This window comes from Rutidosis leptorrhynchoides, chromosome 1, assembly GCF_046630445.1.
Source record: "Rutidosis leptorrhynchoides isolate AG116_Rl617_1_P2 chromosome 1, CSIRO_AGI_Rlap_v1, whole genome shotgun sequence".
NCBI lineage: Eukaryota > Viridiplantae > Streptophyta > Magnoliopsida > Asterales > Asteraceae > Rutidosis > Rutidosis leptorrhynchoides.
In genome coordinates this window covers 709,017,452-709,034,770 of record NC_092333.1, presented here as the reverse complement: position 1 = coordinate 709,034,770, position 17,319 = coordinate 709,017,452, and the positions used below count along the sequence as shown (strand labels likewise).

Here is a 17,319-nt window from a genome sequence, read left to right as displayed (position 1 = left end):
TGTTTTTAATTTCTAGGAATTGTAATGTTTTTAATTTTTAGGAATTGTAATGTTTTTAATCTTTAGGAATTGTAATGTTTTTTTTTTTGAAATTGTAATGTTTAATTTTTATTTTAATGGAAGTTATTTTATTTAAAATGTACTTTTTATAATTATATTAATTTACGTTATATTTAAAATTATTAAAATAATGATAAAAATAAAAACTGACATAACCAAGTGACATATGTCACCACTCATCACCTTTTCTGACTCAGCAAGTCAGACCTGACATGTCAAGTGACATGTATCACCACTCTCGGTGCTCTTATTTCTCTTAGTCATGACTTGCATGCAATAGTATGTATTTAAAAGTTGAATGCATACAAGAGTTTTGGAAGTTGGATGTATACAATAGAAATTTGGTGAAAATTCAAGCATTTTTTAAAATTTTTCCCAAGTATTTATTTTAGTAAAGTATTTATATTTATTTTTATATATTATATTTATATTTATATTTATTATAGTATTTATTTTTGAGTACCATAAAGAGAGAGGCACCTTCTGCAGTGCAAGAGAATAGCCCTAACTTAACTAACCTGAGATACCGCAATTCCTCAGATCGTCGGCGGCGGCGACTCATTTTTTATCTCCCTCTCAGGTTTTATCCCCCTTTAGTTTTCGGCTTCATTTTGTTAGTAATTTTCACTTGCTCAGTTACATCTTTATTTTGTTTTATTAGTAATTGCATATCTAGGTTCAGTTATTCCTTTACCGTGTTATTGTTAATTTTTATTTTCTGACTTATTTCACCTTCTGTCTATAGTTAATTTGGTTTATTATCGTATACTCGCCCTCTGTTTGTCAATTTATTTTCCTCTGATCATAAATTTTTAGTTTGTTACTCGGTCGTTTAGATGATTATTTGCTATTCATTTTCTAAACAGAACCTCAGTTAATCAAGCCTTTATGATATGATGTAGGTTTCAGAATACAGAAATATGAATGCTTACAAGGCATACAAAGCGTGTGTCCCAATAGCATGGAGTCCAAACTTATACATAACTTTAGTTAGAGGAATACCTGGAACCAGGAGACTTCACAGGCGAACTCTCGAAGCTTTACGTTTAAGAAAATGTAATCGAACTGTAATGCGATGGAATACTCCTACTGTTAGAGGGATGCTTCAACAGGTTCTCAATATTTGCATTTTGAATTAACTGTAGTTTGTATTACGTTTAGTAGATTAATTAATCATTAATTATATTGATGTATTAATCAGGTTAAAAGATTGGTTGTAATTGAAACTGAAGAAATGTTCAAGGCACGTAAAGAAAAGGAATTAAAGCATCGTGCAATTCGTCCACCTTTGGTTGTGAGTCATCTTCCTCCTCCAGCTAGTGACGATTCGTCTCAACAAGCTGCCTAAAACTTTGTTATTATGTTAGTACCCTTGCCTTTATATTAATGGGTGCTGTAAATGTTGATTACTTGTAAAAAGTGCCAAATTGAATCGTTTAATTATGAACGGGTTGTTCCAGTTTATTGGGTCGAATTATAACTTATTTAAAAGGGTAGCTGGTGAAGAAAGCCCCCAAAGTCCTTTTTAGTGCTAACAACCTCCTAAATCGTTTTGCACAAAGATTATAGATTAATGTATTATTGTAATGCTCATGTTTTTGTCATCTTAAGTGGCTTTCTAGTTACGTTATATGCTATAGAATTGGATTAAAAGAAGTGTCTGTTAGTCAACCAACCTGATCCATACTAAAACCTGACCAATTCTAACCTAAAACTGTATTGATCCATTGCCCAATGCATTCATTGTGCCACCTTTAGTAATTAGTCTTATCTCTTGTGGGCTTGTTGTACATTCTTATTATACCCTGTTGTCACTCTGCAATACTCTTTCGATTTCAAATGTTTCTGTTTATTCTTAAGTTGTGTTCTTTTCTTGATTAATCGATTTAGGATTTCTTTTGGAGGCGCATTTAGAGCTTAACTGGAGAGGACAGTCCAGGTTCTTCTTTGGATAAAGCAATAATGTTTTGTAGTTGATAAGCATTTCAAGTCATCCAATTTACTGAGTTATGCGAAATCTGCTTACATTTGTAAGGTTATTGTTATAGACACGTTCATTCTATCTTTACCCAGGCTTGAGTCTCAACTCCCATTTCAGTGTTCACCTATGTGGTCTATTATGCCCTGAAGTGAAATAATAATTTTTTTCTGTTAGATTATTTTTATTTGTTCGTATATGTTTTAGCGAATTTTATTATGCCCGATAAACATTTAAGCTGTTTCTTATCAATACCTTCCCCATTCCATGGAAGGTGATCACATTTACAAATTTGCAGTTTCATGTAATGTTACTTATTGGTTATATAAGCAGTTGGTGTTTTGGGCACATTTGTATTGCGAATAATGCAAACATGGAATTAATGTTGCGACGTCCATATCTCAATTTCTAATGTTTTGGGCACACTATATACTACTGAAATTACAAAGAAATAGAATGTTTTGATACTTCACATATGCTTTTTTCGTTTTTGGCGAATCATAGAAACAACAAAAAGTTATATCAAATATCTAGAACCAAAATATATTAGTATTATAATCTATGTGAGATAATTTGTACTAAACTTCTTCCTTCCCCTCCAATGGCTGCCTTCTTCACCTCTACGCCTTCAATCATTTCAGCATTCCAATTCTCAATATCTTTATCTTGACCATTATAGTTCTGCACTTTATAAGGATGTCTCGATGCTAATACTAGAAAAACCACGAAGTTTCTCACTCCCAGAATCGCAAGTACCCAATAGAAATTCTGCAATTTATGCTTGTTCAAATCGTCCGTAAGCCATTTCCCGGGGGTTGCCATGTCAGTCAACGACACTAGAACACTACTCATAAAGTACCTCATGGCTAAAGTACTCAAGAACAGTCCGGTACTCATTGATTTTGTTCTCTGAGGTGCTTCTCTAATGAAAAACTCAAGCTGGCCCACGTACGCAAATGCTTCACCCGCACCCACCAAGGAAAATCGAGGGGCGAGCCAGAATGCAGAAATGTCCATCTTTTCATCAGCCTTGTCAAGTGCCCTGTGTCAACAATGGTTTAGAATCGAGTCGTTTTCAGTTAGTTTCAAAGAAATATGGAGAAATATATAATATCAAGTTAGCACCCTAGAACATTATCTGGTTGCAGTGATAGAATGTTTTATCCAGTTAAAATTTAAGAAGTTTGTGATGTTACTGTACAAATACAGAAGTAAGTCTTCTGCATTTTGCATCTTAGTTATATTGGTTTCTTGCTTCATAGCTGTTGATAGGGTTGGCAAAATGGGTGGGTCTAGAAAGTGACAATGTGTTCATGGTAAAACTTGTCATTTATTATTACTGTTCAGGGCTGTTGGATTGACCTGCTACCCCCTTTTTTTAGTTTTTATTATTTAAAAAAAAAAAACCTTTAGCCCTTTTTAATCTTGGATCTGTTTATTCCGTTTCTAATTTGGGTAATGTTTTTTTGTTTAAACCATTTGAGATCAAAACTCAACCCAAATTAATGAAATTTATATGGGGAAAAGTTTGCACCCCCGGTTGTTGGATGATGAAAGAAATTTCTGCTAACAGAGATATTAGTAAGGATAGAGATATATCTATCACTCAAAATGCACAGATGTGCTGAATATATCAATTTGAGTGGTGGACTTATCAACGCTCATTCAGTAATATTTTCTTTTTCTGTTCTTTTTGTTTCGGAATCATTTTGTTATATTTATAACTTAATGTTCCTTGTTTCTTTAAAATTCGTCGGGTTTCTTTCTTTTTAGTTTCATGTTTTCTTACCTTTAGAGGTATGAATAAAAACATAAGTGCACATTATGTCACCTTCACATAGATTAGTAAAGGTGTTATATTTACTCGGTGTAAGCTACATTATATACCTGAACTTGGTCGTGTGTGGAACTTTTGAGTTGCTATACTCATTCAAGGCGGTCGGGTTTGCAGGTATGGTAGACTTGTATTCTTTATCGCCAAAAAACCACTCTCCATATAACTGTTAGTGGGCTCCATTGAGGTTTCTTGTACTGATATAAAGTTATCCCACCGAGTAACACAATTACGACTATTTTTTTTTTAACGGCCAAAAAATGAATATATTAAAAAATCAAACGCTCTCTAGTAAGGCGCTAAGAGAGAAATTACAAAGGCATAGAAAGCCACAAGTTCCAATTAGAAACTAATGACTTCTATGTTTAATCCAACGAAAAGAAAGCAATCTAATTACATCAAATAACACAATTACGACTATTATCATAGTTTCGGCTGATATTCCATATCCCAATCCTCTACCTACGTTATCTTGTATACACACTAATACTGTTACTGCAAACAGAGACCCGAGACTAATGTAGAAGTAGAACCTATTGAAAAAGTAGATCATTACTTTCTCTTCTTTAGGGTCCGAAGTGTCAAATTGATCAGACCCGAATCCTGAAACGTTTGACTTTATGCCGCTGGCACCTAATGCTATTGTATAAAGAACCGCATAAAGCATTGCTAGTTGACTTTCAATTGCTTTTTCACATGGCGTCGGAGCAACACAACGAGGTGGCTTTATGCTTGGGAGACTTGTTGCTATTGTCAATAGTGTCGCTCCCTGATGCAACAGTTAAAAACTTAAGGGATACTTTCAGTTATGAGTCTTATATAGCCCTATAGGGTTAGGTTTGTTGTATAACATACATTGAAGTGGTCGGGCAGGAACAGTCACAGGATAATCGGTTAGGCCACGTACATAATATTTAGTTTATATACGATGAAGTTAACAAGGTATTTTACTATTAAGGCAAAAGTGAAGAAAAATGACCCAACGTAATTGACCTAATATGTTAGTTGTTATGAGAATAGGAAGGAATGAGAAAGCTCCTAATTCTATCTAAATCTTAGCAATAGTAGTTTCCTTGACAATATCATACCACAATTTTTTGTTTTAGTATATTTGACGGTCCTAAAAATAGTTAAAATTAAATTTTACCAAAAATGAGTTACTTGGATATAGAGGCGGAGCTAAAATTCAAAGCTAGGGAATACTCGACTTGTTTACAAAGAATAACAATAAATATAGTATGTTATAATAAAATAACATTGTCTTTTTTCTAATCAGCTTATTTTAAAAGTAAAGTATATCAAATAAAAACATTATAAAATTCTATACATTTCCTTTTGTTTTTTTCATCTCCATATTTTTCATTTTATTTCCTTTGTTTTCATTTCATTTCATTCGTTAAAAAAACTCACAAATGTAATTTTTTTTTTATTATTTACCTTTATTCCTATATATTTAAAACTTCGTTAATAAATTTAGCAGTATGCAATAAATATTGTATGTTATAACAAAATAACATAGTTTTCTTTCTAATCCGCTTATTTTAGAAGTAAAATATAATAAGCAAAAACATTGTATTTTTTTTTTTTTTAATTTTCTTTCATCTCTTTACTGTTGCCTTTCATTTCCTTTATTTTTTTTACTTAAAAACTTAAAAACTTATATAGAACTTGGTTCTTTCACCAAAGGTGAAATAGTCATGCAAATCCACGGATCGCTACGCACCTAAAGAGCATAAAAAGGACTAACATATATGTTTCTATTATTCCAAGGAAGGTTATCACATCTTCCGTCAATGCTACTTTTTACAAATATGAGTAGTTGGGGTTCTTCGGCAGACATTCGTGGTGAATATGGTACAACGTTCTTTTATGTACTTCTGAATTTGTCAAAATAGAGTATGCTCCATGTATATCTGATTATGAAAACGAGAGAGGAAAAAATCAGTAGGTGATGAGTGAGAGACGAGGAAGAATACGCCAAGTTTCTGGGAGGGAAGAGAAGTAAATAAATAAGGGTAGGTTGAAAAGATAAAAATACCCTTTACAAATAAAATAATGGGGTGAATAGTGAAATATTAGTTTCTATTGATATATATGTAATGTAAACAGAATATTCATAGGTATAACTTATGATTTCACACATTTTCTTTTAGAATATCAATAGATAAAAGTTAGTGGTCTAAGATAATCCAATAAACATTGCAAGTGGATATTGCATAATATAGAATGTTTTTTTATTGAACTAGCAAAAGTGACCCGCGCGATGCCGCGGGGTCTTTCGGGTTGCATATCATAGCTGATGTAAAAAACGTTTTGCTACGGTTGTGTTTGGATACACGAGTTTAGTACCTAGTATACATAATTGTTTGTTTTCTGAAAGACGTCCGTTTCGCGTATAGTTAGTTGCGTTGGGTTCGCAAGATTATTTCGAGTTGAATGGTGGTGTTGGAAAAATTTAACGCGCGTCGAGCGAGAAGAAATGCTCCGTTAAAAATTGGGGTGGAGTTTATTAATTAAAATGGTGAAATGACGGTTTATACCCCTCTTTTGGGGATTGAATTTGCAAATTGTTCAAAGTTTGGGGGATGGGCGTTGTTTTTTTTTTTTTGGCATTGTCGTTTTGTTTTAGGATTTTGGCCAAAACAACCAAATCCCTGATGACGACCAAATCCCTCATGAGATTTAGTATATATAGGGTAATATTATAAAGGAGAGAATGTTGCATACTTGACATGTGCCTACCTTTAGGCTTTAACAAATCATAACAAACAACTACAATTAACATCAAATAGCTAGCACCAATATACATTAATCTATGTAAGATAATTTTTACTAAGCTTCTTCCTTCCCTCCAATTGCTGTCATCTTCACCTCGATGTATTCAACCATTTAAGTATTCCAATTCTCAATTTCTTTACCTTGAACGTTAAGGTTCTTCACTTTATAAGGATGCCTCGATGCTAATACTAGAAAAACCACGAAGTTTATCACTCCAAGAATCGCAAGTACCCAATAGAAATTCTCCAATTTACCCTTAATCAAATCGTTCGTAAGCCATTTCCCAGGGATTGCCATGTCAATCAACGACACTAGAACACTACTCATAAAGTACCCCATGGCTAAAGTACTCAAGAAGAGCCCGATACTCATTGATTCATTCTCTCAGGTGATTCTCGAACAAAAAACTTAAAGTTGGCCCACGTACGCAAATGCTTCACCAACACCTACCAAGAAAAATTGAGGGGCGAGCCAGAATGCGGAAATGTCCATCTTTTCATCTAGTATTGCCAATTTGTCAAGTGCCCTGTGTCAACAATATTAGAAATGAGGATTCTTGGGTTGTGAATCTGGAACCGAATTGAAACTAGAATCGTGTGAACACTTTCTCAATAAAGTATTTTGACCCAATTGGACACGGGTTACACGAAATCAATATTGGGATAAGACTAGTTTGATCAACTTTCTTGTCCAAAAGAGAATTGATCTCTTGCAATTGTAGAGAATAAATTTCCGTAAGTTTGAATGTTGAAAGTGATTTAGAAATGTCAAATTTCTGGAACCTTTCTTCAATGAATGAAGGTTTTCATTTATAATAGGTCAAAATGTGCAATGGAGTGTTGCAACCCTTCAAAATGAGTCATGATTAAATGACACATCTCTTGGCTATAGACATGTTTGAAACGTGCATTTATACCCTAATAAACCACTTAAACATGTTCCAAAACGTCGATGTAAACAAAGCAACCATTTGTGAACCATTGCAACTCGTTTGGGTAAACTTTGCAACTTTTCATCAGGTCATGCCTTATGGTGCGGCTCACCAGTCACTTGGTGCGGCTCACCAATACACATGGAAACTTTTTGATGTTAACTTTCACATTTTTAATTATATGGTGTAGCGCTTTTGTCCATAGGTGCGGAGCACCATAAGCGTGGACAATAATTTGAGTTTGTTTTCAACAAACTAACATCCAAACCAAGCTATATCTTTAACTCTTTGATGGACGTGTACTCCACACTCTCCAAATTCATTCTAGAGCATTAGATATAGCTTCCACTCTCAATCTAGCAAATCCAATACACCAAAAATGATATATTGGGTCGCACTAAAATCACCAACAAATCTCCCCCATTTTAGTGTTATCAATGATTTACTAAAATGTAAAGAAATAGTCAAACCAATGCATCGGTGAAAATGTCACGAAGACTAAATTTTCACCTTAGTATATTACACATTTCAAGAATTCGAAAATCAGCGTGCTCGTAACGTTTGAACCCATCAATCCATTTGAAAACTATAAGATAATATACACATCAATTTCATACTTTCTACAATTAGACCCGACACTAATAAGCCATGTGTCTCAATCCTCTCATGAACATATCAAAAGCCAAGTTCAAGCTTTCTTGAAACGACAAAACTTCAAGTCCACATAGGTAGTTTTCTTCAATCTTGCTCCTACAATGCAAATTATCAAGAAAACTATGAAGAAGTGTCAAATTTCAACCTCATCTATCTTGTAGGTCTGAACACATACCTTGGGATTATATTTACATGAGTTCCAATCTTCAAATAGTAGGCTTTTCACATTGAATTCAAGCTCCTAGCATTGTACTAGGAGGGAATTGGGTGTCTCACTATGAAAGATCTAGATGGACTTCAATCCCACACCATTAGCAGACTTGTGCACTAAGTCCCTTGTTAAACCTTTGGTCAAGTGATTAGCCAAATTTTGTTTTGACTTCACATAGTCTGTTGGCTAGTAATCCAATATTAATATTCAAATGTTAAACACTTTGTTTTGATGATGACACCATGTCTTGTATGCTTATAACAACGTATAGAACAACACAAGTTCATGAGCCTACACTATCTCTAGCAAACGACCAATACACAAAATCGATAAGTCAAAAGAGTCATTTGAAAACATACTGAAGGAGCACGGTCGGTCCACGATCGATCGCTGGTCTGATCGTGGATGCCCTGTACCTTTGTTCCGAACCAAGGTATACGGTCGACTCCACGGTCAGCCGTGGGTCGACCGCAAAAACCCACTGTCCGGATTTTTGATCGAAAAATGTTTGACTACTTCTGGGCATCTATAATTTACAAAACTTATTTAAACATGTTTAGATTAGTTGCCTCCTTTATATTCAAATATGGCTAAAAGTTGTTTTTCAAACTATATTTTTAAATCTACATTAAAAATAGTAAAACTTAAAGATGGTCATTAAGTCCCAATTAAATAGATGCTCTCCACTTGTTTAACCATTAAGCACTAATTACGTGTTTAAGAAGAGTTTAGTGTAAACTCCCAAAAGTCTTCATATAAAAACAAGTTAGTCTAAATTGAAAACTTCCAAGTAGCCAATGAGAGCACATACTTGAAAAACTAATTGTGACAAAAGGGTTGAAGACTTGTGACTTGAAGTTTGGAAGCATATGTTTGTCATGGGATCAAAATTCTACATTTGCCTTAAGAGGAAATCAATGAAACACCTCTAGTACAAAGTGACTTACCTCTCTCAAGCTTAGGTCAACTTCAAAAGAATGCTTCCAAGACAAAAGGGGTAATGCAGGTCTTTTCAGTTATTTTTGGCATCTAATTGCAGCCATCTAATAAGGAAAAAACCAAAGTAAAAGATCTCAAATGGCTACAAAATTCAGAGATCAGGGCTGCATGGTCAAACCACGATCGACCGTGGGGTGAGTCGCAGACATCCGGGTTTGAATTTCTCTTGCTTATAAAAGCCAAACTTTGGAGCACTTGAAGACTCACCTCTTGCACTTACATTTCTATACATTTACTGATATCATCCAAATTTCATTGTAATCAATTTAAAGTGATTCAAGCAAGAGTGATTGTAAACTTAGTTGTGAGTTTACTTGTAAATTATCTTCTTAAATGGATTTAGAAGATAAGTGAGGTTTCACTTAGTAGTAGCATTGGGATCTTGTGGTAAGAGCTTTTAGTGATTGTGAATTCTTCATCGGGATGTAAGGGTTCATAAGTTGCGACTTATCAAGGAGCTAGTGTTGTATCCGGTCACTCCACCGAGTTTGGAGCATCGTAGTGAAACTAACGCTCAATTCATTAGAATTAAGGAGTAGATTAAGGAAGATTAGTTAACATCTTCCCGAACCACTATAAATCTCCGTGTTTGTTCTCTTATCCCTTATCTTTGTATTTATTATACTTGTGAACAAGCTATCCAAATCACACTATAGAAATTTCAAGTTCTAGATCGAAAAAGTTTTCAAAATTACACTAAGTAACTATTAACCCCCCTATAGTTACTTAAAATTAGTATCAGAGTGGTTGCTCTAAACGTTTTGCTAAAAATCATCATTTTTAAGATAAAAGTTAATTTTTGCAAACTTTTGAGTTAAAGATCATGGAACAAAAAGTTGAGAACTTGAGCTATAGTGAAGGTTCCTCTATGCAAAGACCTCCACTACTTGAGAGTGAAGGATTTTGCTATTAGAAACAAAGATTTGAAACATATGTCCGTGTTAAAGATATATACGTTTGGAACATTATTACTAAGGGCGATTATGTCCCATTTACTCTAAGTGAGGATAGAAAAACTAGAATAATTGTGCCCGAAGAAAATTGGACCAAAGAACATAAAACGGATGTAGGAAAAAACTACCAAGCTAAACTAGTCATATTTAACGCTTTGCCTAGAAAAGAATATGAAAGAGTCTTTATGGTTAAGAATGCAAAGGAAATATGAGATAGTTTAATAGTTACTCATCAAGGAAATGTGCAAGTCATTGAAAATAAAATTGAACTACTAGTAGCTCAATATGAACAATTTGTTATATCGGATGATGAGAAAATTGATATTGCCTATTCTAGAATTAACAATATTTGTTCAAGTTTGAAAGCTTTAGGTACTATCTACACGAACAAGCAATATGTTCGCAAATTCTTAAGAGCATTACCTTCCAAGTGGAGACCTAAAGTGACGGAAATAGATGAGTCAAAGGACTTGGAAAAATTGTCGCTTGATGAACTCATTGGAAATCTCAAAGTCCATGAGGTCATCATAGACAAAGATGAAGAAGCGGACAAAGTCAAGAAAGAAAAGAATAAGTCAATTGCCTTGAAAGCTAAAGCAAGTGAAGAAGGTGAATATGAAGAGGATGAAGATGATATCCTAAATGACGATGAACAACTTGCATTTATTGTTCGATCGTTCAAGAAGTTCTACCGAAGACCCGTGAATCATGTCCGAACTCCAATGGACTCAAAGAAGGTACCCTTTGATTCCAAGAAGAAGTTCTTAAGGAAATGTTTTGGATGCAGTGATCCAAATTATTTGATAAGTGAATGTCCCAAAAGAAATAACGAAAAGGCGTTTCTAGGAGGTGCTTGGGACGATGAAGAAAATGAGACACAAGAAGAAGAAAAGGAAACATGTCTCATGGCCATCGATGCACCGAGCTCGGAATGAGATGATGAAGCTTGCCTAGTCGGACAAATCGACAATGAGGTTCTTCCAAACTCTTTTGAATTCAATTTTGATAATTTCGTTAAGCTTTGTGATCTAAGTAGTAGAGTTAGCAATAGTAATACCAACTTAAAAGAAGAAAATAGCTCACTTAAGCTAGAAGTGTGTAGGCTAAAGGAAAGAATAGCTAACTCACATGAATAGTGAAATGTCCCGTTCTTATTGATTAAAAACGTTCCATATTAATTGATTTCGTTGCGAGGTTTTGACCTCTATATGAGACGTTTTTCAAAGACTGCATTCATTTTAAAACAAACCATAACCTTTATTTCATCAATAAAAGTTTAAAAAGCTTTACGTAGATTATCAAATAATGATAATCTAAAATATGCTGTTTACACACGACCATTACATAATGGTTTACAATACAAATATGTTACAACAAAATAAGTTTCTTGAATGCAGTTTTTACACAATATCATACAAGCATGGACTCCAAATCTCGTCCTTATTTAAGTATGCGACAGCGGAAGCTCTTAATAATCACCTGAGAATAAACATGCTTAAAACGTCAACAAAAATGTTGGTGAGTTATAGGTTTAACCTATATATATCAAATCATAATAATAGACCACAAGATTTCATATTTCAATACACATCCCATACATAGAGATAAAAATCATTCATATGGTGAACACCTGGTAACCGACATTAACAAGATGCATATATAAGAATATCCCCATCATTCCGGGACACCCTTCGGATATGATATAAATTTCGAAGTACTAAAGCATCCGGTACTTTGGATGGGGTTTGTTAGGCTCAATAGATCTATCTTTAGGATTCGCGTCAATTAGGGTGTCTGTTCCCTAATTCTTAGATTACCAGACTTAATAAAAAGGGGCATATTCGATTTCGATAATTCAACCATAGAATGTAGTTTCACGTACTTGTGTCTATTTTGTAAATCATTTATAAAACCTGCATGTATTCTCATCCCAAAAATATTAGATTTTAAAAGTGGGACTATAACTCACTTTCACAGATTTTTACTTCGTCGGGAAGTAAGACTTGGCCACTGGTTGATTCACGAACCTATAACAATATATACATATATATCAAAGTATGTTCAAAATATATTTACAACACTTTTAATATATTTTGATGTTTTAAGTTTATTAAGTCAGCTGTCCTCGTTAGTAACCTACAACTATTTGTCCACAGTTAGATGTACAGAAATAAATCGATAAATATTATCTTGAATCAATCCACGACCCAGTGTATACGTATCTCAGTATTGATCACAACTCAAACTATATATATTTTGGAATCAACCTCAACCCTGTATAGCTAACTCCAACATTCACATATAGAGTGTCTATGGTTGTTCCGAAATATATATATAGATGTGTCGACATGATAGGTCGAAACATTGTATACATGTCTATGGTATCTCAAGATTACATAATATACAATACAAGTTGATTAAGTTATGGTTGGAATAGATTTGTTACCAATTTTCACGTAGCTAAAATGAGAAAAATTATCCAATCTTGTTTTACCCATAACTTCTTCATTTTAAATCCGTTTTGAGTGAATCAAATTGCTATGGTTTCATATTGAACTCTATTTTATGAATCTAAACAGAAAAAGTATAGGTTTATAGTCTAAAAAATAAGTTACAAGTCGTTTTTGTAAATGTAGTCATTTTAGTCGAAAGAACGACGTCTAGATGACCATTTTAGAAAACATACTTCCACTTTGAGTTTAACCATAATTTTTGGATATAGTTTCATGTTCATAATAAAAATCATTTTCTCAGAATAACAACTTTTAAATCAAAGTTTATCATAGTTTTTAATTAACTAACCCAAAACAGCCCGCGGTGTTACTACGACAGCGTAAATCCGGTTTTACGGTGTTATTCGTGTTTCCAGGTTTTAAATCATTAAGTTAGCATATCATATAGATATAGAACATGTGTGTAGTTAATTTTAAAAGTCAAGTTAGAAGGATTAACTTTTTTTTGCGAACAAGTTTAGAATTAACTAAACTATGTTCTAGTGATTACGAGTTTAAACCTTCGAATAAGATAGTTTTATATATATGAATCGAATGATGTTTTGAACATCATTACTACCTCAAGTTTAGTAGGTAAACCTACTGGAAGTGACAAGAAATGATCTAGCTTCAAAGGATCTTGGATGGCTTGAAAGTTCTTGAAGTAGGATCATGACACAAAAACAAGTTCAAGTAAGATTTTTACTCGAATTAAGATAGTTTATAGTTATAGAAATTGAATCAAAGTTTGAATATTAATATTACCTTGAATAATAAAGATAACCTACTATATATAACAAAGGTTTCTTGATCTTAGATGATTACTTGGAATGGATTAGAAAGCTTGGAAGTAAATTAGTAAACTTGAAGGGATTTTTGAAGTGTTCTTGAAGTGTTCTTCCTATGATGATTATAGCTTGATTCTTGAAGTGATTTTTGATGAAGATGATGATTAACTACTGGAAAAATACGTTCATAATAGTGTGTGTGTGTTGAGAGAGAATTAGAAAGAGAATTGGAAGTGAAATGGAGTGAATGATGAGTGGTAATTGGTGAGTGGGGTTAAAAGGAGTTCTAGTTAGTTGACTAGCTCATGGTAGAAGTTAAAATTGATTAGTCATACATGACATAATCAAGAGTGGAATCCCATGCTAGTTCCTATTGGTATATACCCATAGTAAGTACGTTTTGAAGCTGTGTATAATACGGGTAAGAATACGACTAGAATTCCTGATGAAAGAAAAGAATGGGAAAGTAACTGTAACCATTTTCGTTAAGTATGAGTGTTTTGACATATGTCTTGAAGTCTTCCAAAAGTATTTTAATACATCTAAATACACTACATGTATATACATTTTAACTGAGTCGTTAAGTCATCGTTAGTCGTTACATGTAAGTGTTGTTTTGAAACCTTTAAGTTAACGATCTCAATTAATGTTGTTAACCCATTGTTTATTATATCAAATGAGATGTTAAATTATTATATTATCATGATATTATGATATATTAATATATCTTAATATGATATATATACATTTAAATGTCGTTACAACGATAATCGTTACATATATGTCTCGTTTCGAAATCCTTAAGTTAGTAGTCTTGTTTATATGTATATAACTCATTGTTAATATACTTATGGAGATACTTACTTATCATAATCTCATGTTAACCATATTTATATCCATATATATATATCGTCATGTCGTTTTTACAAGTTTTAACGTTCGTGAATCGCCGGTCAACTTGGGTGGTCAATTGTCTATATGAAACATATTTCAATTAATCAAGTCTTAACAAGTTTGATTGCTTAACATGTTTGAAACATTTAATCATGTAAATATCAATCTAAATTAATATATATAAACATGGAAAAGTTTGGGTCACTACAGTACCTACCCGTTAAATAAATTTCGTCCCGAAATTTTAAGCTGTTGAAGGTGTTGACGAATCTTCTGGAAATAGATGCGGGTATTTCTTCTTCATCTGATCTTCACGCTCCCAGGTGAACTCGGGTCCTCTACGAGCATTCCATCAAACCTTAACAATTGGTATCTTGTTTTGTTTAAGTCTTTTAACCTCACGATCCATTATTTCGACGGGTTCTTCGATGAATTGAAGTTTTTCGTTGATTTGGATTTCATCTAACGGAATAGTGAGATCTTCTTTAGTAAAACATTTCTTCAAATTCGAGACGTGGAAAGTGTTATGTACAGCCGCGAGTTGTTGAGGTAACTCAAGTCGGTAAGCTACTGGTCCGACACGATCAATAATCTTGAATGGTCCAATATACCTTGGATTTAATTTCCCTCGTTTACCAAATCGAACAACGCCTTTCCAAGGTGCAACTTTAAGCATGACCATCTCTCCAATTTCAAATTCTATATCTTTTCTTTTAATGTCAGCGTAACTCTTTTGTCGACTTTGGGCGGTTTTCAACCGTTGTTGAATTTGGATGATCTTCTCGGTAGTTTCTTGTATAATCTCCGGACCCGTAATTTGTCTATCCCCCACTTCACTCCAACAACTCGGAGACCTGCACTTTCTACCATAAAGTGCTTCAAACGGCGCCATCTCAATGCTTGAATGGTAGCTGTTGTTGTAGGAAAATTCTGCTAACGGTAGATGTCGATCCCAACTGTTTCCGAAATCAATAACACATGCTCGTAGCATGTCTTCAAGCGTTTGTATCGTCCTTTCGCTCTGCCCATCAGTTTGTGGATGATAGGCAGTACTCATGTCTAGACGAGTTCCTAATGCTTGCTGTAATGTCTGCCAGAATCTTGAAATAAATCTGCCATCCCTATCAGAGATAATAGAGATTGGTATTCCATGTCTGGAGACGACTTCCTTCAAATACAGTCGTGCTAACTTCTCCATCTTGTCATCTTCTCTTATTGGCAGGAAGTGTGCTGATTTGGTGAGACGATCAACTATTACCCAAATAGTATCAAAACCACTTGCAGTCCTTGGCAATTTAGTGATGAAATCCATGGTAATGTTTTCCCATTTCCATTCCGGGATTTCGGGTTGTTGAAGTAGACCTGATGGTTTCTGATGCTCAGTTTTGACCTTAGAACACGTCAAACATTCTCCTACATATTTAGCAACATTGGCTTTCATACCCGGCCACCAAAAATGTTTCTTGAGATCCTTGTACATCTTCCCCGTTCCAGGATGTATTGAGTATCTGGTTTTATGAGCTTCTCTAAGTACCATTTCTCTCATATTACCAAATTTTGGTACCCAAATCCTTTCAGCCCTATACCGGGTTCCGTCTTCCCTAATATTAAGATGCTTCTCCGATCCTTTGGGTATTTCATCCTTTAAATTTCCCTCTTTTAAAACTCCTTGTTGCGCCTCTTTTATTTGAGTAGTAAGGTTATCATGAATCATTATATTCATAGATTTTACTCGAATGGGTTCTCTGTCCTTCCTGCTCAAGGCATCGGCTACCACATTTGCCTTCCCCGGGTGGTAACAAATCTCAAAGTCGTAATCATTCAATAATTCAATCCACCTACACTGCCTCATATTCAGTTGTTTCTGATTAAATATGTGTTGAAGACTTTTGTGGTCGGTATATATAATACTTTTGACCCCATATAAGTAGTGCCTCCAAGTCTTTAATGTAAAAACAACCGTGCCTAATTCCAAATCATGCGTCGTATAATTTTGTTCATGAATCTTCAATTGTCTAGACGCATAAGCAATCACCTTCGTTCGTTGCATTAATACACAACCGAGACCTTGCTTTGATGCGTCACAATAAATCACAAAATCATCATTCCCTTCAGGCAATGACAATATAGGTGCCGTAGTTAGCTTTTTCTTCAATAACTAAAACGCTTTCTCTTGTTCATCATTCCATTCAAATTTCTTCCCTTTATGCGTTAATGCAGTCAAGGGTTTTGCTATTCTGGAAAAGTCTTGGATGAACCTTCTGTAGTAACCAGCTAGTCCTAAAAACTGGCGTATGTGTTTCGGAGTTTTCGGGGTTTCCCACTTTTCAACAGTTTCTATCTTTGCCGGATCCACCTTAATACCTTCTTTGTTCACTATGTGACCGAGGAATTGAACTTCTTCCAACCAAAATGCACACTTTGAAAACTTAGCGTACAATTCTTCCTTCCTCAATACTTCTAACACCCTTCTCAAATGTTCACCGTGTTGTTGGTCATTCTTTGAGTAAATAAGTATGTCATCAATGAAAACAATGACAAACTTGTCAAGGTATGGTCCACACACTCGGTTCATAAGGTCCATGAACACAGCTGGTGCATTAGTTAAACTAAACGGCATGACCATAAACTCGTAATGACCGTAACGTGTTCTGAAAGCAGTCTTTGGAATATCATCTTCTTTCACCCGCATTTGATGATACCCGGAACGTAAGTCAATCTTTGAATAAACAGACGAGCCTTGTAGT

At 34.2% G+C, this 17,319-nt stretch overlaps 2 protein-coding genes across 3 annotated transcripts; one reads left to right on the top strand and one right to left on the bottom strand.

Moving 5' to 3' along the window:
• Positions 1-527: 527 nt before the first annotated feature.
• On the top strand, positions 528-2,094 carry LOC139886195 (uncharacterized). 2 transcript variants are annotated; one of them, XM_071869940.1, is made up of 4 exons: positions 528-640; positions 963-1,172; positions 1,262-1,354; positions 1,951-2,094. In XM_071869940.1, exons 2-4 carry the CDS (start codon positions 981-983, stop codon positions 1,972-1,974), a joined length of 309 nt encoding a protein of 102 aa, XP_071726041.1. In that variant the 5' UTR covers positions 528-640; positions 963-980; the 3' UTR covers positions 1,975-2,094. The 2 variants fall into 2 exon arrangements, with proteins under 2 accessions (XP_071726041.1, XP_071726040.1); XM_071869939.1 differs by having other exon boundaries at positions 1,262-1,422.
• Positions 2,095-2,590: 496 nt separating this feature from the next.
• LOC139853939 (protein NRT1/ PTR FAMILY 6.4-like) lies at positions 2,591-7,022 on the bottom strand. The gene is made up of 5 exons (XM_071843278.1): positions 6,791-7,022; positions 5,310-5,317; positions 4,270-4,641; positions 3,926-4,038; positions 2,591-3,080 (listed from the first exon to the last, which is right to left on the bottom strand). The coding sequence occupies exons 1-5, from the start codon at positions 7,020-7,022 to the stop codon at positions 2,591-2,593; spliced, it is 1,215 nt and encodes a 404-aa protein (XP_071699379.1).
• Positions 7,023-17,319: the final 10,297 nt, after the last annotated feature.

Excerpts from the sequence above, each read along its gene's own strand:
- LOC139886195 (XM_071869939.1), top strand. The coding sequence starts at position 981 with ATGAATGCTTACAAGGCATACAAAGCGTGTGTCCCAATAGCATGGAGT. Across the intron at positions 1,173-1,261 it reads TTAGAGGGATGCTTCAACAG|GTTAAAAGATTGGTTGTAAT; the intron begins GTTCTCAATATT and ends TGTATTAATCAG.
- LOC139853939 (XM_071843278.1), bottom strand. The coding sequence starts at position 7,022 with ATGAGTATCGGGCTCTTCTTGAGTACTTTAGCCATGGGGTACTTTATG. Across the intron at positions 4,039-4,269 it reads TCGTAATTGTGTTATTTGAT|TTATATGGAGAGTGGTTTTT; the intron begins GTAATTAGATTG and ends GCCCACTAACAG. Across the intron at positions 3,081-3,925 it reads CCACACACGACCAAGTTCAG|GGCACTTGACAAGGCTGATG; the intron begins GTATATAATGTA and ends TTGTTGACACAG.